We start from the raw sequence: 26,562 nt of genomic DNA, 5'->3' as shown, positions 1-26,562 counted from the left end.
CATGAAATCAAAGCTTCCACTGATCTAAGAGTTAATGAACTCCCAAATGCATCTATGACTCTATCACCAGTGCTAAAACAACTCTCAGATGCCACTGTGGAAGTTTGAATTGAAAGGACATCTATGGGCAATTGCTGCTAAGACAGGATACTTGGGCCCAATGAGTTTCCACCACATCAATATGTGAAAAAATATATCTTTGAAAACTAAAGCCAAAGGATCAGCCAAGTAAGAATCAACTTCATGTGACACTACAGCCTCATCACTCTCTCCTACCTCCCTAATCCAATCATCCAAAAAAATCATCACCAGCAACACTTTCTTCAACGATATTATTACTACCACTTGCAGATCCTACATTTTCGGTGGTAGAATTCTGTCTCATGTGAATGCCACCATCTACCTTTGCTACATACTCATAATAAAGGCTATTAACACTCATTTCACTTCTCTTGTCTTCATTTGCACATCATCCCCATCAAATTTTTCCTTTTTAAAGAGATGGGTGATATGCCTCAACTTGAACCTTGGATCCAAAACAAGTGCAATCAACACCAATATGTTCAAATCCTGATATTTGATAAAAGTACTTATTGTATTTTGTTCTCATAACTCCAGCCATGTCATTTTACACTTTCTATGCATTTGAACCAATGGAAATTTCAGGTGTCACAAACAACTTGTCAATCTCCTTTTCCATGGCTATAACTGCATGAAATATTTTATGAACTGTGGGGGGCAAAGATGCACTCACCTTTAAGGTCATCTCATAAAACACCTTCAAAAACCTCACAAACACTGCTACATTGTCCCAATCAACATCAGTTAGTGGTCCAACGAGACTGCCTACTATTAGTCTGAACTACATCATCGTTATCAACTCTTCATCTGGTTCTTTGAAATAAGCCATGTTGTTCAAATCCTTTGCCATTCTAGTAAAAGCCTTCTTAAACTTCAAGGCTGCATTCAACATTATGTATGTTGAATTCCATCTTGTGGGGACATCCATGCATACAATACCTTTGCATGTCCGTTTCTCCTTCTCAACAGAGGTTTTAAAATAATATAATCTATATGGAGATGACCTCACATACCTCACAGCATTCCTAATTGCAAAAACAGATTTTTGCAGCTTCCTCAACCCACTAGACACAATTGAATTAGTGATGTGAGCACAACATCTCACATATAAGTACTTCCCACCCAAAACAGCTTGTGAATTGTTCCATTTATTCATCTTATATCTAACCCAGTCAATTTTCACTTTATTTGCAGAGGCATTGTCCGCATTGATGGTTAAAACCTTCTTTATACCCCACTGTAACAAACAACTCTCAATGAGGTTTCCTATGGTGTTGCCTTGGTGATTAGGAATAACACAAAAGTTTAAAACCTTTTTGTGCATCTTCCAATCACAATCTATAAAGTGAGCAGTGAGCACCATGTAATTGGTGTTTTGGACACTTGTCCAAGTGTCAATCTTGAGGTTGATCCTATGTGCACTTAAATCCTTCTTCAGCTGTTCTTTTTGTGCATCATACATTTAAAAAAATTGCTTCACTATTTTTCTCCGACTAAGCACTTCAAATATTGAGCAAGCAACACTACAAAACCTCCTAAAACCTTTCTTTTCTACAAAAGAAAATGGCATCTCATCAATGACAGTCATTTCTTTCACATGCATCCATAACATCACTCTGCACAAACCCCCTAGCAACCATTTTGTTACCCTGACCCTTATCACCAGCAATGATCTTTTGTGTTTTATCTTGGTTAGGTGGGTAGTATTTGCAGTCTTTTCTAATGTGGCTTATCATTCCTAAGTCCCATTTTTCCCACTTTCACATGCATTATCTCCTAGACCAAGTTTAGACAGTACAATATCTGCATTTAGCTCTTTTATTCACAACTTCTACATCTATCATCTTCCTTGTGGCATCATCCTTTCTTTTGACAGTTTTCTTATGATCATAGGGTGTAAAATGATCCCAAAACCAAACTTCTCTTATTACCTCTAGCTTTGCTATTTGAGTTCATTTCACTAACCATTTCTGTATCTTCACTCTTAACAGCTTGGGCTTGCACTGGCTCTGGCACAAGAGCTTCAGAAGGGTTGGCCTTCCAACTGCACATGGTGTGGCATTTATAGTGGTGCTGGTGATGTTGCTGTTGACGAAGCAGCAAGCCCAATGTGCTCTTGATGCTACTGCTGTCACGCCCCGGACCCAGGGGTCGGCAGAAACCCCGCACCCGGCGCTTGAGAAAATAAAATAAAATAAAATAAAATAAAAAGAAGCCAAGACATGGGTTTAAAATAAACTTCTTTTATAAAAATAGATCCAAAATCTTACAACTTTACAATAAATAAAGCTCGATCACTCTCATCTAATTCAGCCTCAACTGGTTTATTCCTTTTCTTGCCCACTAATTCATCTGAAAAATTAAATAAGGTGAGGAGTAAGCAACCACAGCTCAATAGGGATATGAGACCTTACTACAGTAGATTGATATAACTAAATTAAATGACAAATAATCACGCAGCCAAATATCACATTATTAATTATAATGCATGAATGCTCTTCATCTACTCCCGTTAATTCGTATAACTGGACATGCAGACCTGCACGTCCCATACCATGCTTATACCACTTGGTCCCGAAATTTATATGAACTAACACCGATTTCAGTCATCCCATAATTCCCCTTTTGTTAGTCATCTTGTCTAACTCCTTTTCGCCAGTCCCAAATCACCTAATAAAAACCATGTGCACTGTGGGATCCCTGAGACCTGGTACCTGCCAAGAGTTAGACTCAACTACACAAAAGACTATATCCATTACCCTCTTTTCCATTATTATCTTCTCCACCCAATAACTCCAACCAAATATCCATGACATGATATAATTATGCCTTCCATGTATCTCACAATAATGTAACATTTAAACATCACCAATGTACATATAATCATATCACGCATAATATAGTGCTCACGAAATTTAATTCAATCAATCTCCGTAAAAGGCCCTCAAGAAACCCCAACCTCATTTCCAATGTAATAACCCAAAATAAAATGTCTAAAAAGAAATATAATATCTAAAAAGTAGGATTAATATCTTCTAGCAAAAAGACAATTTTGCCCTCGCATTTTTTAATAGAGAAAAAGTTGACTTTTTGATCGGGAAAGAATTTGGCAATTCCGCTTATGCTGTTGCGTAGAGTAAGGCGAAACGAGTCCGTAGACACGGAGTAGACTCGAATCGGAGTTGTAACGAAGAAAATACGGTCAAAATACCGCGAAGGGCAAAATGGTAATTTGGACAAAAGTCAGATTTTTTTATCTCTTTCTCCCTTCTCTCTCCTCATTTCTCTCTCCTCCCGTCGCGCGCAAGCCGTGCGCCCTCCTCCCTTCCAGCGCCTCCCGTCGCCACCACAGGGCACGCCGATCTCCGATGTTGGTACCACCAGCTTCGTCTTGTCGCCGCCGTCACGCCCCGACCCGTCGCCGCACCTGCACCGGCCGGAGCTCGCCGGAAACTGGACAAGAATCGGCGGTTTTCACCCGAACTTCATCTCCTTCGTTCTCCTTCGTTTCTCAACCAAATCGTTCGAGTAAGGTATGGATTCTCAGCTATTTTTCGTGCTCTAACTGATGGTTGGCTGGGTTTTGATCGATTTCACCTCTAGATCACTCGATTTTCAACTTGAAAATTGGTCGAACTTCGGCCGCCGTGATCGGCCATTTTCGGCCACTTTTTGGGGTATGTCCAAGAACAAAAGTGACTCCAAATGGGGTGTTTTACCTAGGATAGGAGTTTGGAGTCTTGGTTCCGAGTTTTTTTCCGGCAACCCATAATCGCTTTGGACACCCAATCTGCCCGCGCGTGTGGCGGCGCGTGGGCAAGGGTGGTGGAGTAACTCTGGGCAGTTTTGAGATCCTCGTGTAGTCACGAGCGCGTAGGATTTCGCGGATCTCGATTCGGAGTCCGTTTGAGCCCCGAACGGATTTTCCATATCGCACGATCCTTGGGTGCAATGTCGTCTAATCGTCGGATCGCACTGAATTTTGGATATGTCGGTCTACATGATTTCAGGATCGTGTAGGATTCGACGGATTGTGAATCGGAGTCCCGGATACTCCGAAATCGCGAACCCTGGGGCTAGGGTTTCGATTTTAAGCGATAACGCGATTCTGGCCAATCCGACCGTCCGTTTCAGACCGAATTCGCGGAACATGGTTCCTTCTTTATGAGGAACCTTTAGAGAAGCCCAGATTGGCCATCGGAGACCGTGGACCCACGGGGTCCCGGATCGGCTGGTCTGGTGGTTTATCGCTTAGTTAAGCATCGGGTCTTCCAAAACTGATCTAAGAGCCTAAAAAGCTAATGTAGACATAGGAGTAACTTGAAACGAGTGCACGTACTTCTAGGAGCCGGGGGCAGGGTGTTTAATTTAAATTCTTTTTATTCAGTAGTTTATTGATTTACTATTCATGGTTAATCAGGCACCAGAGGTCCAAGCGACCCGCAGGAGGGACCTTCAAAGGGTCCAGTTAGCTCGGACCATCAGTGAGTGGACTTTCTTTCATGAATGATTTTATATAAATGATTTATATAAACAAGTTTACTTAAATAATTTTATATTGATTTTATATAAATAAGCTTTTATAAATGAGTTTATTTGGATAAGTTTTATGAACTGTTTCCTTTAAGCATGATTTGTACGGTTTAGTACTTTGATCTACGTGATGCTTAATTTCTGAAGCTCTAGTAATATAAAAAGCAGAGTTTGAGAACTTTACCAGAGGAGATAGCAGCAAAGCTTCAGATTTACCGAGATGCAGTGAGTTATTAGATTTTTCTTAAAATAGTTTATTTTAAAACCACCGTGTACCCATTTATCTTTGGTGATTACCCACAGTCGGACCGATGTCTACGGACATCCAGTCTGATTTCAGTTACGTCAGTGCACTTGACTTTGCCTCACGAGTTTCGGGGACGCTCGGACCGTGAGTGCCAGGATTTTGCGGCTCGGCAGACTTGGTGTCCCCGAGACCTGCCAGGATTGCGGCTCGGCTGACTCTGTGTCCCCGAGACCTGCCAGGATTTCGGATCAGGCTGATTACGGTCCCATGTATCTTGCCAGAGCGGCTCGAGTCGACTTGGTGTCATCGAGACCTGCCGGCAGATCAGGCTGATCATAGTCCCCTGATTTCGCCAGTTTGCGGCTCGGGTAGACTGCGTGGCGCCCGAGACCTGCCAGGGGAATTGACGGACTTACAGGGGTACTTCTAGGTGGTACTTTTAAAGGAATTTCAGTGTTTTATGAAATTATTGTTTTCAGAAAATTTTATATCAGTCTTCTTAACATTCGTGCCGTTTATTATCTATATATATACATATACGTATACCTGTTGATTTACATGCTTTATATATTTGATTGCCGATGAACTTTAGATTTACATACATAATTATTTTGACTACGGGGGTTATTATGTTTATAAACTAGTTTGAGAACATTCTTTTTGTCCACTCACATTTTCAACATGTTTTTCGCCCCCAGGCCGTAGAAGTGCGCAGGATCCACCACCGGGCCATTCCTAGCTTCCGCGCCATCAAATCAGGTAGAGTTTTGTAGAAAAGCCCTTGGAACTCTGTAAACTTTAGAAAATGCTCTGATATCTAGTTGAAACTGAAAAACTGGAGTTGAGATCTGTTATTTGAGATATTCTGGCAGTTGGTGTGGATTTAATTGATTGTTTAACAGGTGAAAAACTTTGGGTTTGGTCAAAATTCAGGGGAAACTCTGCCGAATTTTCGGCAGAAGTCTAAGGGACATTTTAAAAGAATTTTGAAACGAAAAGGGTAAAAAGGTCTTTTGTGCCTGACATTCACCAGGTGTCGGACACGCACAGGACTTGGCTCGAATTTCAAAGCGAAAATTGGGTCGGGTCCTGTCATCCAAAGCTAGCTCCAAGTTAAGAAAACAAAAGTTCCGACCTCTAACTCCTCCAAGAATATTATTACCACTCTCTCTTTCTTTTTCTCTCTACCACTATTTGTCTCTCGTTTCTCATGCAAGCTATGCATGCCTTTCTCTAGATGTAGTAAACCATTTGTAATTGTAGATTCCTATTTATAGTACAATAAGAGTTTGTAATTGTAGATTCCTATTTATAGTACAATAAGAGTCGGCTAAAGATGAGATAGCGGCATATCAAGTAGGTGGTGTCAATTGGCATGTGCATATGACTATAATGCTACCAGCTATAAGAAATTATAGTAGGAGGTGTTCAAAGCTAATCAAACTCAAGATATTCATATGACAACTCACAAGGTGATAGTGCTCCTTGCTTGGCTATAAAAAATGGACATGTCTATCACTAATATCAATCAAAGTTGATCACTACAATCCTTTAAATTTAGCCACCAAGTATTGATAACATGCATGCAACGAAAATAAAGTATATTTTTATTAATGAAAATATTTATGAAAGTACAATATATATCAAGGCAATTATATATATAATTTTCTAAAATATAATATATATATATATATAATTTTATAAATACGGAGTTTCACAACTGCTTACTTGATCGAGACTGCATGACAGTAAACCCCAACAAATTAATAAAATTCAGAACAAACAATCCAAATAGAGAGAGATCCTAAACAAACAATCCAAATTTAGACAACAAACATATCAACCCAAAATAAATTAACAAAATCAGAACAAGAACAACTTACCATTTGAGGCTTTGTCGATTTGGGGCTGATCTAGATTCCAGATAGAGAGAGAGAGAGAGAGAGAGAGAGAGAGAGAGAGAGATCGAAAGATCGAGAGAGTGAGATAGAGATAGACCGAGAGATTGAGAGAGTGAGACAGAGATTGAGAAAGTGAGACAAAGTGAGATCGAAAGAGTGAGACAAAGAGAGATCAAGAGAGATCGACAGAGTGAGACTAAGACAGATCGAGAGATATTGTCAAGAGATCGAGATGAGAAGAGTTTAGCTTGGAGAGAGCTTGAATGATTGAGTGAGATCGAGAGATAGAGAAAGAGCTAGGCATCGAGATTCTTCGAAGCTGAGAGATCGAGAGTGAAAGAAGTACAAAAATTAGTCTATGTTATTGTACGGTACGGGATTAAACGGTATCAAATATTCGGTACCGCTATCGTGCCCTACAAAGTTGACACAGTTCGGTATCATACCGGATGCAGCCTAAAACCAAAGGAAATGGGATAAAATCGGTACGATACGATTTGGTATGTGTACGGTATCGGTACTTCGGCTTCAGATGCCGAGCCCTAATTTCATTGAGCAATATGAAATTTGATCATAGCTTCAAGAAGCATTGAAGCAATTAAGCCTAAGACAAATAACAAAAAACGAAACAAAATTTTCATTACCCAATAAATAAAAAAAATTGAAGATAGCAAAGTTAATGGTTTAAGTAGAGTGATAATTTTAAAAATGAAAAATGAAAAGTGAAATGTTCTATCACTCTAAAATAGTGGTCATACATTGCCATTTTTTACTTGAATTTTCATAAGGAAATAGTGCATAATGAATTTTTCCTAGTGCCAATAATGAAAAAGAATCGGTCAACTCTTTAGAATTCTACCAAATGCATGATTACATGGCCCACTAAAATAGTTCACACCCAGTGGGCTTTCAAACGACAAAACTGCTAAAAAGAACTTAAGATTTTTTTTGGTCGACACTAAAACGATCTTAGATTGATTTCTCTATTTTGATCAACGCTTCGATTGATTCGACAACCAAAACCCTAAGCAAAGTGAGCAAACAACAGCAGGAGCACAGAGAAAAGAAGATGGGAGTGGAGAGGGAAGTCGTGAGTGCTGGAACCGGTCCAAAACCGACCGTCGGTCAGAAGGTCACCGTTCATTGCACTGGTTACGGTTAGCTCTTCATTCTATTTCTGTTTAAAATCTGCGTTTTTCTTAGCCACATATCGAGCTATGAAATATAAAAACAAAATTTTACTTTATTTATTTATTTTCATTGCTTGAACTTTGAATGTTTTTCAACCCAATATAATTATTGTAGTTGAATTTCATTATATGGTCTGTTGTGTCCTTAACCCAGGAAAAAATGGTGATCTGAGTCAGAAGTTTTGGAGGTGAGCATTTTTTTTTTTTTAATGCTTTCATGGGTCTTTTCAGGCTTGTATATATATTCTCAAAATTGAATTATGTAAATTTGATATGTAATTTTTTCTTTCTTTGATCTTTTTAGTACGAAGGACCCTGGGCAGAATCCTTTCAGCTTCCAAATTGGGAAGGGTGCTGTTATAAAAGGTAACTATATGTTTTTTCCTTATGTATGTGTACACATATATGTGATTGTGTGTATATGTGTGTGTTTGTTCGTTCCAAATTTTCTCTGATATATGACTTGTTTTGTTGGAACCCATTTGTAGGATGGGATGAAGGTGTGCTCCAAATGCAAGTGGGAGAAGTTGCTCGTCTACGGGTAATGTTCATCTTCTGTGCTCCGGAAGATTTATGCTCTATGATTTAACAAATAGTTTTGCTGTACTCTGAAGCTTATTATAAAATTTTCGTGGTGCAATTAGAAGGCCATTAGGAGGCCGTTTGAACATGATCCTAATGACTCATTTGGAAAACTTTTAAGTATCTCGTTTGTATTTGTTTGTCATTGTGAAATTGATCTCTTTGCATTTATTAGCAATAAACTCCCATATTTAGGTCATGTTTTCATGAATCTTCGCACATTTTTTCACTCCTCTAAGAGTACTGTATTGTTTTCTATAGAAACAGAGTTAATTTACCTCTTTTCTTCTTTATGGGACAACATGTTTTGCCCCATCCTGAAATTTACCAACAACTTCTAGGCTTGGTTCTCATTGTGTTATTTGCGACCTTGCAAAATGTTTGATATTTCTTTGACTGATGCCCAAATTATGAATTCCTCTTCAAACTGAATGGTCCCAGACTCCAGTGTCTTAAATCTATTATTTCGACTAGCAATCTGCCGTTTCTAAAATAGTGATTTAAGATGTAAGAAGCTAGGAATGTCTCATGTTCTTATTTTCATTTGGTGTGCATTTTGAAAGTCTGGAACTGGAATGCACTTTATCTCACATTAACATCTCATATTCCTTCTTGATGAATTTGCAGTGCTCTCCAGATTATGCTTATGGTGCTAACGGATTTGGTGCATGGGGGATACAACCTAATTCGGCTTTGGTTTTTGAGATTGAAGTCCTCGGTGCGGAGTAAGCATTTGGGCAGGGAGTCGGACCCTCTGCAAATCTATATGGTTATCCTAATTAACTTGCTTTTCCATGGGCTTATATTAGTATTATGACACGTTATTTTTCGAAAAATCTTGTTGTGTAATCTTTTGTGACCTTTTACATTGTTTGTTTTTAGAACTTGGTTTGGTGGATATATCCACATGGTTATCCTAGAAATAATTTCTTGCGACCTTTCGTATTTGACACGTTTTAAGGATTGGTTCTGATGCAATGTTACCTAACATTAGGAAGATAAATACCACTAAACCAAAAGTCACTTGGTTCTTGGCCTTAGCCCTATTTATTTAGGAACCCGGTGGTATTAATTAAGCCCTAGATGTGCTATTTAGCTTGTTTAATTATGTGATCTTAATTAAATAGGGAACACTGGAAATAAAATAGGAATGAGGCGACGTGGGCTTTATGGCTTTGTCTCATTTCTCTCTGTCATCTAATGAAATGATTACCTATTATATATGGCGTTTTTCTATTTTAGGTGAAACGGGCCGAAATCCAACAATAAAAATAACAAGACAGAAAACCAGTTTGGGTCTAGCCAAATTAACAGCATCAGCAGCTAGAACAGATAGAACGAAGTTCATAAGATCTCATGTTGGCCAGACCATCTTTTGTTAATTTTGCTTACGATAAACATGCTTGAACAAATCCGAGGCTCCTAAAGCTTCATTTTGTAGCAATTCACTGGTTTGAAAAGAGGATGAGTAAAATCATTAATCTCGTCAAGAACCTTCGTTCTCATACTGAGGATGAAGGGTTTACTTGTGTTCTTAGTTGGTGTAATGGGGCATTGACGGATCCATGAATTTTCCTTCTCGGGGGCAAGAATCTGTGGAGTCTCGCCTCGGATGCAGAGGATAATGGAGCCTACAAATAACCTGTAAAGTTTGGCCTAATGCAAACAAAGTCTCATCCATTCCTTTGCCTTCCTTGAGACATTTTATCAAACATTTTGCAGCCTTTGCCCCTAGGCTCCAAGAAAACAACAAAGCAGCTGGGCAATTTAATGGGTGTGTCTCATATTGAGCTGCACTCATCCCTCAATAGATCTGCGAATGTAATGGGATTTGTCATTGTATTGCCCGGTTTGATATTTCGATTGATGATTCGTTAAATTGGGTGCTTAATCCTCTTGATTTTATTTACTCAATTAGAATCTTGAGTGCATGAATAAATTTTATTAATCACTTAAACTACAAGTCCTTGCAATACTTCTTTTATCAATAAAATATGATTTTCTGGTAGGAAAATAATGAATGAATGTTAATTACAAAAAGGAAAAAAAAAATCAAAAATCTTTGAGGAGCTCCCGGACCTTCTCCAAGGTAACGAACAAGACCACAGTAAAAGGTCCTTGCCTTGAGATGGTAGGAACGAAGCCCTTATACAAAGCCATGGGACCCTCAGCCCTCACTGTCTTCATCGCACAATCCAACGCACCCGAGTACGGTGCCGTAGCCCCGGCCTCCACCTTCATATTCATCACCCTCGTCTTGATCACGTCGATCGGGTTCGACGCCACGGCCGCCACTAACCCGGCCCCGAAGCTCGCCACCACGTGGGTCCCAATCCCGTCGTTCATGATGCCCTTCTCCAATATCACCTCCTTCATCTGATCGTAAGACGCCAGCTGTGATGCCGTCACGATCATGGCGCGGTTCACCGTAAGAGATGAGCCGCGCCACAGGCTAGTGATCCCCTCGTGTTTCGACATTTCCCGAATTGCGTCGATCACGCTCTTGTAGTTGCGGCGCTGGTGGATCGGGAGGCGCCCGTCAGCCTGCATGCGGACCATTGCCACGTCAGCGGGGTTGCCGACCGCGGCGCCAACTCCTCCAGCGACCAGTCCAGCGGCTAACTTGCGCGGGAGCGGGAGGTTTCCGGATTCAGGGTCAGCCCATTTCCGCTTGAGGATGTCATAGAGGCCCATGCGGGTGGTGGAGTAGAGGGTTTGGCGGAGGATGGTGGCGGAGACCCCGGAGAACAGCGCTGCAACCCCTTCGGTCTGCGCAATGCGGAGTCCAAGGGAGACAGGCCCCACTCGGGGTGGTTGGGGAGCGGGTGCGCAGAATGTAGAAGGCATGGAGTTGGTGGCAGAGGTGAAGGCGAGGGCCGGGCGGAAAGCAGGCTGCATTGAAGGGTTGGGGAGGTGGGATTCGCCTTGAAGTTGGATGCGGACTTTGATGAGGTCAAGTGGGTGCGTGGAAGCTCCTGCTATGATGGAAGCTATGCCACCTTCAACGAAGCCTTTTACACCCATTTTGCGATTATAATGAATTACACTTAGAAAAATGAAGATGAAATGAAACAAGAGTTTTCAATTTCCAACTTCAGGAGAGAGAGAGGGAGAGAGAGAGAGAGAGAGATTGTGTTGTTGGGTTGCAGTGTGTTTTGAGAAAGTTGAAGAGGAGAAGCGTGGATTTATAGATACGGAGGTATTAATTGCAAAGCGTGTGCTTACGCGGGTTCTATTAACTGTGTGTGGAAGATGTTGTGGTTTGACCTGAGAGTGAGAGGGTGAGACTAAACCTTTCTTCTTTCTTGGCGTGCTGTGCTGCGCTTTTGACTTAGAGAGGCTCATGTTAGTAAAAAAAATGAGTTTTGTTTAGTGTGTTTCATATAAATCGGGAGTCATACACGTGTCAGTTGCCACTCGTAGACCTATAATTTGATTCATTCTGGGACTCTACAGTTTTAATATAGACTAGGGACGATATTATTTGTTTTACTTGAGAACTTTAATATAGTCGCAAGTGTGTGTTAATTGATTTTTTTTTTTAAAGACAATATTCTTGAATTTCAATTTTTTATTTTGGTCTTTTATTTTAGAATTTAAATGAGAAAATTAATCTAGGTGTATTCCATGAAAATAGAACATATGTTTTTTTTTGTTTTTGTTTTTATTTTAAGAATGTAAAAGTCCCACATCGGATACTTAACTACATAAATTACAAGATATAATGAGTGGTTTCACTACTAATAATATCGATCTTTTTGTTATAAAACCTAAAATCTACTGAGCTTTATAGATGGTTAAGTTAACAATAATATCAGTATTGCTAGTAGTGAGCCGCCGCTCGTCTCTTTAAAATTTAACATTTTAAAATATGAAAATTTGTTAATTTATTATATTATCCTTATGTAATGAATATTTCATTTGTTAATATTTTTATAAACTAAGGATATTTTGTTGTATTTTGAATATTTCACCATTCATTTCATCTGCATATATATACAAAGAGTTTCCGTTGAGGGATCCCTCAAATAATCTTATTTGAGGGACACCCTTGTAAGGCCCACTCCGCATTGTATTTCACTAATCCAAATAATCTATTTTGTAGATATTCATTCAAAGATCATCTCTACACAAAATTACTTGAATCCGATATCATTTGACCATTCATTTATATTATTGAAATTTAAGTACTTTCTTGAAGCAACGTGTTCATTGATTTTGTTAGTCTCAAATAGATGCCTGATTTTCAATTTGTTTGATTTTTTTTTGCTAGGATGATCTATGAATGAACACTTGTAACATAGACCGTTTGGATCGTTGAAAAATTCAAAAAATAAAAGTCCGTTTAGATTACTAACTAGAAATGGAAATTGAAAGGAATAAAAATAGCCCGAGGAGAAAATTAAAAGTTATATCGAGGCACCAACAAGGTCTTGTTCAGTGAAAAAATGGTCTTGACTTTCAAATCAGTGGTCTTAAGTTCGAACTCCCCATGTAGTTTAGACTATCGCTTGTATTAAAATATATATATATTATATGAAGCCTACACAACTAAACATAAAATCAGAATCTCACTCTTGATTTGTTAGGAACGGTATTTTTTTTTAATAGGTAACTTGGGAATACCAAAAATAACATCATTTTTATACCGGAAAAAGTAGTCATCCTTTTATACCAAACTCATTAGTATTATCCTCAATATTTTTGTTAATACCAACAATAGCCTTACGCATAAGAAGAAAAAAGAACTTATTAACATCTAAAGGGAACTATTATTATCAAGCACTCCTCATAGTACACTTTGCCGCTTATGTTTTTATACGGGAAAAAATGTTGGATGATCTTTTTGGAGTTCCAATACACATTGTAATGAATTTCTTTACAATGTATTGTTCCTATCCATTCTTGGGTTCATCACTAAGCTGGGCTTGGTGGGCCTGACCCTAAAAGTTCAAGTTGGGCTAAGTTTGGGTTATGTTTTTAGGGTTTAGGCATTTTTATTTCTTTTAAGGATCTCCAAAATCAATCAACCTAGGACTTGTCAATGGGCCGGGTCGGACTAGCCTGGTCCAAATTTAATGGGCTTGAGTCAGATCGAGACGGGCTTTGAAGAGGAGAGAGAAAATATCGGGCCGGGTTTTTTAAGAAAATTCAAAGCCCTATGAGCCGAGCTTGAGAAAGCCCATCGGGCCGGGCCGGGCTAAGCTCAACGGGCCCTACTTTATTAAACAATTTATAAACTTAATCACAAGGGCATTTTAGTCCAAATTTGAGATTAAACTCACTTAATTCTAATATTTTCACATCAAACCAAATTCATAAAACACCCAATAAAGTCACACAACTTATAAGATTTTCCACAAAAATAATAAAACCAAGTATTATTTTTGAGGTTATTACATAATTAGATCGTAATATATTTTAAGAAATAATTTTAAAAAATAATAAGTATCAAAAAAATATTTTTTTTAAGGATGGTATGAATAAATATGCAAATATTTGGTGACGTGTTCAAGAAAAGCATGATTATATTTGGTGGTACGATTATGTTTCGTGATATGATTATATTTGGTGATGTGATATATTGTTCATCTTATTTTTTTTTATATATGTATAATTGTTGAATTAATAATTGACATAAATTAATGTGTTAATCATCCAATTATAAACTAGGAATGAGTAAAGAAAAGTAAATGAAATGAAACAAATTATATATGTGATTTAAGTGATATAATCCTAAACCTAAACTCTTATTTATACATAATTATATATGTATGGGGGCCTAACGGGCCAGGCTTTTGTGGGTGGGCCAGGCCTGGCTTCTTGGGCTTAATCGGGTTGGGCCTATGGGTCGGGCAGGGCTTCGAACACTCAAGTCCAAACCTAGCTCGGCCCAAGACGGTCGGGCCATCTCAAAGCCCATAACGGATCGGGCCGGACTTTTTTTCGATGGGCCGAGAGGGCCCCCATTGGCCCATGAGTCCGCGGGCCAAATGATGAGGCCTAAATGAACCGGCCTTGAGAATCAACTACAAACAAGAATTTAAAGAGTAATGTTGAATATTTCAAGAGCAATATGAATCATATTTCATGCAATAAATGTATGTGAGTCGTTAAAAAGGGATGTATTCTAACTCAATTGGGACACAATTCTTTTTAGTTAACTTTGTAGTTTTGAGACTACTCAAATTCCTTAAGATTAATTGGTACTAATCTATTAGTCTTATACCTACTTAGTGGTGGTTTGCTCATCCTTCATCCTTTATTTTTTTAGATGAAATTTTGAACATGATAAAGATTAAACGATAAAATAGGCTTATTATCACAAAACGTCCTTAAGGTTTACGAAACTATCAGATTGCATCCTTAATATTTTTTTTTGTGTCATTTGTGGTCCTCAAGGTTAGTATGTGTGATCACAAATGGTCCATGCCATTAGGTTCCATCAAAAATTCTGTTAGTTTGTTGATATGGCATATATATATATATCACAAAACATCCCTGAGGTTCATGCACCTATCACAAATGGTCCCTGCGAAATTTTTTAATTTTTTAATTTAAAATTCATAATTTTAAAATTTTATGAATTTTAAATTATTTAAAAATATATATTATATTTTAAATACATGTGGTACTATATTATTGTAGATGTGGGCTCCATATATATGTCACATCAACAAACTAATGGAGTTTTTTTTAAAATTCATAAAATTTAAAAATGAAAAAACTAAGGGTTTATGGTTCATAAATGGTCCTCAAAATTAAAATCCTTCTATAAATGGTTTTTTCATTTATAAATAATTTTAAAAAGAAAACCACAATTTTATGAATTTTAAATTTTAAAAATTTCGTAAAGACCATTTGTGATAGGTGCGTGAACCTCAGGGATGTTTTGTGATATATATATATATATATGATACGTCAACAAACTAATGGAGTTTTTGACGGAACCTAATGACATAGACCATTTGTGATCGCATATATTAATCTTGAAGACCACGAGTGACACAAAAAAATATTAAAGATGCAATCTGATAGTTTCGTAAACCTTAAAGATATTTTGTGATAATAAGCCGATAAAATATAAACGGTTCTGATCGTTGAATTGCATCGTGATAGCCCTCGGGAGTGCATTAAAAAATAAGGCATCCTTAAACTCTCGGTATAATATATACTATGTTTTGGTTTTAAGGATTTGCACTCATAGAACTTGTGGAAATGCCTTTTAATGATGCCTGAGACTTTTTTCTTTCTTGAAGTTATGCTAATTTTTCCATCCACAAAAAAAGCATCGTTAGACCAAAGAAGAGGAGGGGCCATTTCCAGCCCATTACAAATGCATGGACCGTATGTATTAACCATTTTGGTCCTTCTCGAGAGAACGTGCTTTGCAAAGTCTGTATATAGGCATGCTTGGCCGGCTGAGCATCCGATTCCATCATTATTGAAGCAAAACTAGCTAGCCTCCATAAGAAGTCCAAATGGTCATGTACTCCGAATATCTTTGGAACTTTTTTAAGTTTTTTTTTTCTTTTGACATATGAAAAAGGTTTCATTTTCAGTTTCGCACATATCGGCCCTATTTAGATTATCTAAAAAGTTACAAGCAATATTAAGATAGGGAAGATTCGAACGTAGAATCTCAGATGCAGGGAAAATTGTTTTTAACCACTTAAGCTACAAATTTCTTACATCTGCATTCTACCTTAATCACACCACTAAATACAAAATTATGATTGTTGGAAGCATAACCCTATGTGGAAAGGAGGGAATTATAAGCATCATGACAAACATGATACTCATTGATTTCTCTTTTATTTTTTTGGTCGACATGAAATTCTATAGAAAGACCAAAAAATGGCTAAAAGGAAACAAACAAAGGACTAAACGAAATTCACCCGAATCAGATACAAAAATGGAACCAAAGAGAGGCGAAGGTGGAAGATTCAGCGAGCCAGACAATCAAACCTACTCATTGATTTCCTTTGATGTGGTTATCTTTGCCACTTTTCTTATTATTATTATATTATATACTTTCATCCTTAATTTTATTTTTAAAAAATAAAAATATATATATCTTAATAATTACCATATGGTCTCGCCCGTCGGTTCTTTCAGGTGTCTTCATGAAACCATGTTCTTGTGGTTGCGGTGGTGATGAACTTGGTGGCGGCGGCGACAATGATCAGGGCGACGGCTGGTGTTTAATTATAACATTTTTTGGTAGGGTTGTTAAGGTTTGTGGTAATATTGGCCTTGGTTCAGTTTACTTAATTTTATTCTGTTGTAATATACAGTACTGGACTGAGCTATTATGTATTCCCTGTTTGTAATGATTTGTTTCTTATTAATGAAACCTATCTTGACCACAATAATTACCATGTGGTTGGTATCCTTACTTCACTGCACAAATGAAATAATTTGAACTACATGCCTTGATCAATCCCACTCTCCATCACTGTTCTAATTAAAGTTTGCTGATACTATAACCATTAGCTTAGACATGATTGTTTTGTTGAGTAATGAAAAATAAAATTAGAGAAGCAAGTGCGTGACAGCAAATTTAAACATGTTTCTCTATCTTTCAGTACAAAAAAAAGGAAAGCAAATTTAAAACCATACGAGAGTTGTTGTTGTTGACCCACTTACCACTACTATTCCTTAAGAATGCACAAGCATATAATTCCTAATCAATTGAAGCAGTGCTCTGAAATAATAATTCTAATTAGTGGTAAAGTGATGGGGTTTCAATAAACTTTAGTTAAAAAAGATTAGAGGAATCCCTGAATTCTAGCATTCGCATCTCAACTACATAATTTTGGAGCATATTTTTGTGCTACCAAAAGGGCAGACCTTATGATTGGATGTATATATTCAATTGGGTTATTTGACACTTGTTCCCTCCACCCATAAGCAACATGGGAAGGCACCATGCCTATGAGTTTTCTTGTTATCTTTTTTCAAGTTTCATAGGTTATTGATACATGCGGATCATATATTAGCATTATGATTTAGTGTGCAAAGTATTGGAGCTTGCACTCGATGGCTGGCTCCTCCATAGTGCACACATATGGCCTTATGACATCCTACGTTGTAATTAGAAATCCTAAATCTTTCAATCACAAGATTATGTTTCTAATGAGTAGATTATATAAATAATAAGTGAATGCCACATGGAATGTCTATGCTATTATCATTAGAATTATTATACTTATCATCACCTAACACTCTTGTAATAAACTTGAGGAGTGACGGCTACTTTTTCCTTTTTATTTTTTCATTCATTTTGTGCTACGTATATACGTAAATTTATGTATTTAAAATGACTAAAGAATTAAAACCCTAGGCTAAGGCGTCTAGCTGCCGCCCTCTTTGGGGGTTGGCGGCCTCTCTTTAGCTCTTCCCTTCTCCTTTCCTTCCCTCACCTCTCCTATCAGTTCCTTTCCTCCCATCCCATCCCTTCCCCTCCTTCTACTCGCCCCTCCCCCTCTCTTGGGTTTCTTTCTTCCCCTCCCTCTTTGTTTTGTTGGTGTGGTTTTTGTTCTTTTGTTTTTGCAGGTTTGTGTGGTTTGCCTGTCCTTGGATTTTGCTGAGAAGGATTGGTGTTTTGGCAAATTTGATATCCTGGATACTTTGTTTTCTAGTTTGTTGGTCGTCGACTCGTTGCATTATGAGGTTTGTTTAAGTTTGTTGTTGATGGTGTGCTAGCATTGTCTTAAAGATGATTGTGTAGTCTTGTATTCTTGATTTTGACTCTTATCAGTTTGTGTGGTATAAACTGATATATTTAAATTATTGGGCTAACATACTCGTCTATATAGATAATTTAAATATATCCATACTCGTCTATATAGATAATAAAATTTTGGGCTAACATTTTTACAGATAGAAGACACAAAGAATGCTGCTAACCAAACTGTCATTAAGAGTTTAGATATGTAGAGAGCAAGGTATGCATAATAGTCTCAGATTTTTATTCTTTTATAATATTAGTAAGTGATTGTACATGTCTTCTTATTAAAGGGAATTGTAGGGTAAGGGTAGAATAAGAAAGAGAAAGAATAAAATTGATTAAAAAGTATTAAAAAGCAAAAAGGAGTGTAAGTGCAGAAAAAGAGAGTGGAAAAATCACCTCCCTAAAAAAATAGAGAACTTTACTTAAATATGGGAATTAAAGGCTAAGAAACTATGACGTAAGCATATGTCAATGTGTCTTGTGCTACTCTTGTGATGTGATAGTAATGATACTCCTAGCTCCTTACAATTGATGGTGAAGAAAGGAGGAGCATGAACACCTAGTTAGGTCCAGAAAACAGAAAAATTGGGCTTCAGTTATGTCTCATGTGCCAAAATGCCTACCAAAGATAGGCACGCATGCACGCACACACGCACGCACTTAAGGTGCCATAGGGATTCCAACTTGAGACTACTGGTCTGTAAGTCAAAGCATTTTTTCACAGGGTTAGACCCCGTTGGCCAAAGCTAGAATATTTAGACCTGAAGGGAGGCATGGCCAAGGCAAGCCTGAGCTTCAGCCTTGTTGCCCTTGGCTCAATACAAAATGAATGACCTTAAAATCAAATAACTTATTTGGAAACATGCTGTATTTCTAGGTAAATTGAACGTCATTCGGTGTGTTATTGCTGGTGTGCCAGTACACAAGAAATGGAGGGTACAATTGATGTCGGTGAATGCACTAGATATGAACTTAGTGAGTACGACTGAGGAAGGAACACTTTTTGGCCTTAAACAATTACGATTATAAATGACAGTCCTGATCTCTTGGACCGCAGGAGTCCAAGAGATTGTGGTCACTCACCGTTGGATATTAATCTAATGGTTCAAAACTTTAATCTAATGGTTCAAAAAAATTTCTTAAAAGGAGTTCAAGATTGAGTGAACCGTTGAATTTACATCCAACGGTGAGTGACCACAAATCTCTTGGACTCCTGTGGTCCAAGAGATCGGGACTGCTATAAATGAAGAGAATTTTTTTTTAATGAAATCTTGGTATTAAAGGCTTGGAAACTAGGACGTAGGACCATCTCTGGCCATGGGCTAAACAAAATTTTGGCCAAATTTGAAGGGCCACATTTGGCCCTTTAGCCCTCCAACCGGGCCACATTTAGCTTAGTTTTGGCTTAGGCCAAATTTTTTGTGGGTCCCATGTATGTGATTTTGAAGAAGATAAATTATCAAGTGCGGGTAAGAGTACGAATCATCTCGTGCAAATGCATATCCAACATCCAACAATAAAAGCGCCGACGTAATCTATATATTTTTAAAGGCCTTTTTAAATGTTTCAATTCGTGTTGTTTAAGAAAAACTTATAAAAAATTATTGGTCATGACCATTGGAGGTCAGACTATTGAAACCCAACCATTTTATTATTTTTTAAATGTGGTCACCTTTTTCAATGTTTTCAATTAGTAAAAAAATTATAAAAAATTACTGGTTATGATAATTGAAGGTCAGACCATTGAAACCCATCTTTTATTTTTTTATTTTTTTTATTTTTATAATATTATTTATAAAAATAAATGTGGTCACCCTTTTAAATTTTTTCAAGTGTTGTTTAAAAAAAATTATAGAAATGTATTGGTCATGGAATATTGTCTCTAAATAGTAGTTTAATTAAATTAAACAATACATAGTTGTGGAATGCATGAGTGTTGTACTATAATTTTTCTCAAAATAATAAAATATGAATGACTATAAAATATAGTCTGCATGACTGGATATGGAAAAATTTAGCCCTGCACTATTCTTTAAAAAATTAATATTTTAAAAAGCTAAATATTTAATCCTAAACTACATTTACTCCTATAACTGGAGATGGCCTAAGCGTACATCAAGATGTCTAATGCTACTTTTGTAATGTGATAGCAAGGACATCTCTAGCTCATTACGATTGATGGCGAAGAACGGAAGAGCATGAACACCTAGTTAGGTCCTAAAAAGAAAAAAAGGAAAGTTGGGCTTGACACGTCGCAAGTGCAATACTTAAAAAAGCCCTCCCATTATATAATAATTAAATAAATAAGGATAATATAATAATTTTGTACTTTTTCGTAGCAAACAAATTTAAAATAATAACAAATCAAAACATGAATCCTATTTTTATCTTTATTAAGTTTATAATTAAAAAAAAAAGAAAAAAAAACTAATTGGCAAAAGCACTAGTACAAATTAATGAATATTCATGGATATGAAAATTGCATGCTCTGATTAAGAAACACGAAGCCAAATCTAATATTCTGAAGACTCTGACCTGTATGTTACTGCCAAACATTAAACAAAAAGAAATACATTATAAAATAAAAAAATGGTTGTCTGCAGGTCAATCTGAACCTTTTACAGTAACAGTGCCACTCTAACAGAGGAGAGAGACTGGCAACTGGGATGGGCAAAATGGTCATATAAATGACTATATAATCATAGCATTCCCTGAACAAATTCACTTCTTTAGACATCTTCTTTCCAACTACCAAACAGTTAAAAACTTTCCCCTCTCTCTCTCTCTCTCTCTCTCTCTCTCTCTCTCTGTTTGCTGTGACTGAGCGGTGAGCTTTGGCCTTCAGATCCATCCAAGCTTTTCAATTTGCACTGTAAGTCCGTGATCTCAATCCCTTGTTTTCATTCTCCAAAAGCTCTTCTCTTTGTTCTTAAATTTGGTGTTTGCTTTCTTCTTCTTCATTTTATTTTTCATAAATTTTATTTTGTCGATATCATCCGTTTGGTTCCTGAGAAAAGTGAGGGAAAAGAAAAGGAAAGAGATAGGGATGTTGGATCTTAAAGTTTTGAATTTCTGGGAGCTATGGGAACAGTAAAACCCTCATTCTGTTCTACGCACTTCAACTGTAAAAGTTGTTTTTTTTAAAATTTTATTTTTCTAAGCTTTTTCTCGACAGGTTGTCGGCCTTGTGGCTTTAAATTTATGTTTTTTTTTTGTTTATAATTTTTCATTTGGTATTTGGATTCCTCTTGGACCCTCTGCTCTGCTAGTAAAATGAAAAATCAGTTTTGGTGGATTTGTTTTCTCAGCTGCCAGATTTTAAAATGAGGAAAAAGGTTTAAGAAGATTAAACTGCAAAGTCTACAGTTTCTTTTCTTCCTTTAATTTCTGTGTTCCTTTCCCTTGCTGCCTCTTTAGATGCTTAGTGGGTCATCTTTGTTTCTGTTGGGTTTCTTAATTCTTGGGTTATTAGTGTGCTTTATGTTATTGGTCTGATAAGTCTCCTGTTCTCTTACTTTTAGTTATATGTACTATATGTGCAGGAAATTGGTGAAATATCGAGAGAAAATCAATTCAGAAGTTTGGATAATTCTATATCACAGAGAAGAGAAACAATATGCCTTGGTTGAGTCTGTCAGTCGACGTGTATCGGAAAGTTGTGCACTTGAACTTATATTGCAGGGTTATTCTGTAAATTGTTCTGCATTCATTGAACTTTAAGTTCTTCATCCTTTTGTCAATTTTCATTCAACTTTCCATGGGATCAAATAAGTTTTTTCTCACTTCTCTTGATATTTATAGGATCATCTGAAGCTAGAAAGCAAAACCTTGTTTGTCTCAAAGTTCAAACCCCTTTTAGTTTCTTTTATATTATCCTCGCAGTGTAGCTCTCATCAGTTGTTGATCATCATATCTAGCTTGGCCTTTATTATTCTTCTCTATCACCAGTTATTCAATTTGTTTCTTACTCTCTAGTAAAGTAGATTCCTCCATTGCTGATTTTAATATCTGGCTTAGTTGTGTGCACATTCTGCAAATCGGGTATCTGTTTAGTCTTCCTTCCAGTATTCTTTTAGATTGAGTAGTTCCATCAAGGTTCAAGTGTAGTTATGGTGTGCCAAGGAGCAAGCCAAACAAGATTTCGGGCATTGAAACATGAAAATGGGATCGCAGGAAGACCAACAATAATAGTTAGAGTGATTGCATGCTTTCAACCTTTACAGGATTGCCAGGTTAGTGTTGCATACACTGACCAACTTTCATTTTCTTTCAATATGTGAATTCTTTTCAACTGTTTACATGATCAATTGCTGGCCTATTTTCTTTAATCTCTCAACTATGCTTTCATGAGAGTAAGAATTATACTTGTTGCTTGTTACGAAATGATTTACACTTATTTCCTTAGAGTTCTGTAAGAAGCGTAGTTAATAATGTGTTTTTGTTACTGCTATTCTGCAGGCTGAGTACTTTCGACATCTGCTTAAGCCTGTTACGTAGATTTATTCAGGTTTTCAGTCATTTTACCAAGCCGCAAGTTGTAGTATTCTGTTCCTTTTTGTTTTCCATTCTTGAAACGACCCAGAAAGTAATTGAACATTACAGGTCAAAGCACCATCTATCTCCTGTCAGGTATAGTAATGTCTTGCTTGTCAATGTAGCTATGATAATCATAGGTCATGCTTGAGTGATCATCTTTGTTCTCTTATGTATAGGTGATCTTTTTGGTTGGATGGTTAAGGCAAACAACAACTCTTGGCTTTTCCCAGAGCAGAATTCTGCTTGGCAACTGCCTAATTTGAATCATATGAGCATGTTGCTTGAGCCCAGGCAACAGGAATGTTTACCATCATCTACAAATCAGGGCATTTGCCCATTTTCTGGACATATGGCATTGCCAGGGTCCACAGTTTCCGGTGTTCAGGGTGTTATGGCGAAACAAACAAATGAAGGTCATGGGGTGCTTCAACATTTACCTCCATATTTTCAGACCTTATTTCCTCCACCAAATTCTTATCTTAATGAAAAGCAGTCAGCATTTTCTTATGGATTTGGTGGTCGCATGGCTGTGCCAAATGCAAATCCAGGGTCTTCCCAGAAGGGATTCTTCATTTTTGATCAGTCTGGGAATGAAACAAAGCTAATATATAATTCTGATTGCCCTCCTAGCCAGGATCCACCCTTTGCCAGTAAAAGGTTCGTTTATGGTTATGGTTCACATGAAGCAGGACTAACAACCAGCATGGACCAAATTGGTTCAACCGAGTACCTCTTGCATGAAGAGATCGGTGAGAATCACATAATTGAAGAGAGTGAGATGCATGAAGACACAGAAGAAATCAATGCATTGCTTTACTCTGATGATTATGATGATGAAGATAATAATGATGATGACGGAGACGATAATGACAGTGATTGTGGTGAGGATGATGAAGTAAAAAGCACGGGTCATTCTCCAATAGATCTTCAAGTGAGTTATGGAAAGAAAGAACATGTGGAGGAATTAACAGAGAAGGTCATCAGTTGTGATGCTTCAAACAAAAGGCATAAATTGCTCAATGGTGGTTACAGGCAATTATCACCAATGGAGACTGTTATTAATTCGATACAGCCGTATGGATCTCACGGGCACGGGAACAATATGGAATCGAGCTACGGACTTGGCCAGATCCAAGGAGAGGAAATACATTCTACTGTGGGTAAGATGAAGTCCAAAAAAGAAACAATTCGTGAGACAATTAGAGTTCTTGAGAGTGTGATTCCTGGTGCTAAGGGCAAGGATTCAGTGTTCATCATAGACAAAGCTATAGAATACTTGAAGTCTATGAAGCTTGCAGCCGAAACTCTGGGAGTGAGCTTCCATGAAGAAGCTGCGTTCCGTCCATGCTAAGGGAAAAGGTGGTAAGGCCCCCAGAATTCCAGGCTTGAATGATTGGTGAATTTGAAATCAGCAAGGTAGCTTTGGTTTTGTGGGGCCCTTTCTCTGCCTTTTGGTTTCTCTTTATAAATAGCAGTGTATATAATGGGCCAATAAAGGAAGCAAAGCATTGGGATGATATTGCACGCCGGAGATGATCAAAGAAGGGTTATGTTTGTTGACCAGAAATCATTATCTTTTAGCTTTTTGGGTGTTAAAGATTAAGGAAAGTCACCAAAGACTTAAACGCATGGGAGATTTTAGTGGTGGGCTGTGCTGTAAAATGAAGACCCCTGTGGATTTAGTGCATGCGCGTTAGGTATATCGGGCCCCACCTTTACCCCTTCTTTTCTTGTTGATTTTATTCTCTTGTGCTTTGCTTTCTCTCTGTCTTTTACCTCTCTCAGTCCCATCATATTGGTATAAGTTCTAAAGGTGAGAAAGTTTCTAGTGTGGGGGAGTATATTGCTTGGTGCTGAGTTGAGGTGGGGCCCTTTCTTCTGATCAAATAATGCAGCAGCAGCAAAAGGTAAGATTGTTTTACATGTGGGTGTGGAAAGTAATTGTTGTTGTTGTACAGTGAAATGTATGGGCTCGTGGTTAGGGAGATCTCTAGTTTGAATGTGGAGATTTGCTTCTGCTGTGTGGTGTGCTTTTTCTGAGTTTGTCAGTATTGTGTGTGAGTATAAATAATTGGGGTGTGGAGGGATATGATGGTGGTGGTGGTGGTGGTACGTACTGCACACCTTAGCTGTATTGTGGTTTGGTTGTGTCTTTTTATGTATGCTTGTATGTGTATTTGTTGAGAGATGAGAATAATGTACTGGGATTCCTTTGTTTTTTGAGTTATCTTGTGATTTTTATAATGTGGGGGCCAATTGTGTATTTTTTATTTCTACTTTTTTTTGGATGAAATGGGGGATCAACCCCAAACACAAAAACTAAACAGTAGAAATAATAAGAGTTCTATGAACTTGTAACATATCATCATTTGCGAAATTTTACAGTGAGAGTGCCATATATGGACCTTCATATTAGCCACATGATCATTACATTAAATTTAAGTGAAGTTACTATTTAGATGAATCACGTGATTGATGTGGTTTATATTTATAGTTCATATATGACACTCTTACCGTAGAATGACTCATCAGCAAACACAAGAGGGCCCAAGTCAAAATTGTAACTCTCCTTGGCCAAGCAATCCCCAACAATGATCAAAATGCTTTAGGGTCGTGTTTGGTGGGCTGGATTGGACTGGATTGGACTGGTCAAATTTAATTAAAATGAATATGGGTTCAGTCTGCTGTTTGATGGGCTTAAATGGACCACGACTGGTGGTTATGACTCAAAAAAAATTATGGATATCAATCAAGCATACGCTGGATTTGAAAACCCACACTGAGACATGGGTTTCGAAGACTACCTGGAAATGAGCTTTCGTCTTCTCTTCTCTCGCGTCTCCCTTAGTATGCTTCGCATTGCTCCCTTAAACCTGCTTTGCGTGGTCTCCTTTCTCCTCTCTTGTCTTTCGTCTCTCTTCTTCTCTCATCTCTTCTCTCTTGTTTTTTTTAATAACTGATTTCTCTGTTCTGGATTACTTGGCTTTCTTTCAATTTATTTTTCGATTTTATTGCTAAATATTGAGATGTATGATGATTCTTAGCCAATTTTTCTGGGTTAGATGTTTAGTGTGGTTTTGTGGGTTTGATTTCTTTTGATATCTTTAAAATAAAAATAAAAATAAAAAATCATTCATCTCTGTTTCCCTTCTAGAATTGAAGATCTGGAAGATTTGGGTTAGATGTTGAGTACCTTTTTTTTTCTATTTTTTTTTCACTTTGCATTGAAGATCTTTCAGATGTTGTTTCCCTTCCAGAATTTGCATCATTCTTTTTATTTTATTTTATTTTATTATTTTTAATATTGTTTTAAGTCTACAATCTTTTCTCTCTTGTAATTATCTTTTTTATAAATATTGTATAATAACAAAGACATATTTTATTATGATGGAAAAAGAATGACTCTTTTTCTTTTTCTGGTAAAAAATATGAATTTTATATGATAAAGAAAGATACTGAAATTTCGAGTAGAAAAAAAAAAACCGAAAACAGAGGAAGAAAGTGAAAGGTAAAAAAACAAGAAAGACACTGAGGCAAAAAGTTGGAATTTTGCATATGATTATTGTTAATAAAATAAAATTTTAATTTATTAAAAATAAAAATAAAAATAATTTCAGTATGTTGTTTGGTGCAAAAATGAATAGTATTGAATTCAAAGCCTAGTCAGTCCAAGTCAGTCCAATCCAATGCATCAAAGCCTATTCTAATCAGTTCAAGCCAGCCCACCAAACGTGGCCTAGAAATTCATCCCAGCTG

At 37.2% G+C, this 26,562-nt stretch overlaps 4 protein-coding genes across 4 annotated transcripts; 2 read left to right on the top strand and 2 right to left on the bottom strand.

The window, feature by feature from the left end:
* On the bottom strand, positions 863 to 2,133 carry LOC18768850 (zinc finger BED domain-containing protein RICESLEEPER 2). Its single transcript, XM_020570987.1, has 2 exons — positions 2,013 to 2,133; positions 863 to 1,524 (listed from the first exon to the last, which is right to left on the bottom strand). Exons 1-2 carry the CDS (start codon positions 2,131 to 2,133, stop codon positions 863 to 865), a joined length of 783 nt encoding a protein of 260 aa, XP_020426576.1.
* On the top strand, positions 7,681 to 9,486 carry LOC18768177 (peptidyl-prolyl cis-trans isomerase FKBP12). The gene is made up of 5 exons (XM_007201366.2): positions 7,681 to 7,919; positions 8,107 to 8,140; positions 8,257 to 8,318; positions 8,441 to 8,493; positions 9,162 to 9,486. The coding sequence occupies exons 1-5, from the start codon at positions 7,832 to 7,834 to the stop codon at positions 9,261 to 9,263; spliced, it is 339 nt and encodes a 112-aa protein (XP_007201428.1). The 5' UTR covers positions 7,681 to 7,831; the 3' UTR covers positions 9,264 to 9,486.
* On the bottom strand, positions 10,457 to 11,707 carry LOC18767425 (mitochondrial uncoupling protein 4). Its single transcript, XM_007200219.2, has one exon. The coding sequence runs from the start codon at positions 11,556 to 11,558 to the stop codon at positions 10,587 to 10,589; it is 972 nt and encodes a 323-aa protein (XP_007200281.1). The 5' UTR covers positions 11,559 to 11,707; the 3' UTR covers positions 10,457 to 10,586.
* LOC18768300 (transcription factor bHLH143) lies at positions 20,990 to 25,059 on the top strand. The gene is made up of 4 exons (XM_007199864.2): positions 20,990 to 21,142; positions 21,813 to 22,502; positions 22,729 to 22,899; positions 22,983 to 25,059. The coding sequence occupies exon 4, from the start codon at positions 23,000 to 23,002 to the stop codon at positions 24,155 to 24,157; it is 1,158 nt and encodes a 385-aa protein (XP_007199926.1). The 5' UTR covers positions 20,990 to 21,142; positions 21,813 to 22,502; positions 22,729 to 22,899; positions 22,983 to 22,999; the 3' UTR covers positions 24,158 to 25,059.

This window comes from Prunus persica, chromosome G8, assembly GCF_000346465.2.
Source record: "Prunus persica cultivar Lovell chromosome G8, Prunus_persica_NCBIv2, whole genome shotgun sequence".
Lineage (NCBI taxonomy): Eukaryota > Viridiplantae > Streptophyta > Magnoliopsida > Rosales > Rosaceae > Prunus > Prunus persica.
The sequence above is the reverse complement of the archived record's forward strand: the minus strand, read 5'-3'. Positions and strand labels throughout refer to the sequence as shown.

Coding starts and splice junctions, on each gene's coding strand:
- LOC18768850 (XM_020570987.1), bottom strand. CDS start 2,133: ATGTGCAGTTGGAAGGCCAACCCTTCTGAAGCTCTTGTGCCAGAGCCA. Junction 1,525..2,012: donor CTCAAATAGCAAAGCTAGAG/GTAATAAGAGAA, acceptor ATGCACAAAAAG/AACAGCTGAAGAAGGATTTA.
- LOC18768177 (XM_007201366.2), top strand. CDS start 7,832: ATGGGAGTGGAGAGGGAAGTCGTGAGTGCTGGAACCGGTCCAAAACCG. Junction 8,141..8,256: donor CTGAGTCAGAAGTTTTGGAG/GTGAGCATTTTT, acceptor TGATCTTTTTAG/TACGAAGGACCCTGGGCAGA. Junction 8,319..8,440: donor GAAGGGTGCTGTTATAAAAG/GTAACTATATGT, acceptor ACCCATTTGTAG/GATGGGATGAAGGTGTGCTC.
- LOC18767425 (XM_007200219.2), bottom strand. CDS start 11,558: ATGGGTGTAAAAGGCTTCGTTGAAGGTGGCATAGCTTCCATCATAGCA.
- LOC18768300 (XM_007199864.2), top strand. CDS start 23,000: ATGGTTAAGGCAAACAACAACTCTTGGCTTTTCCCAGAGCAGAATTCT.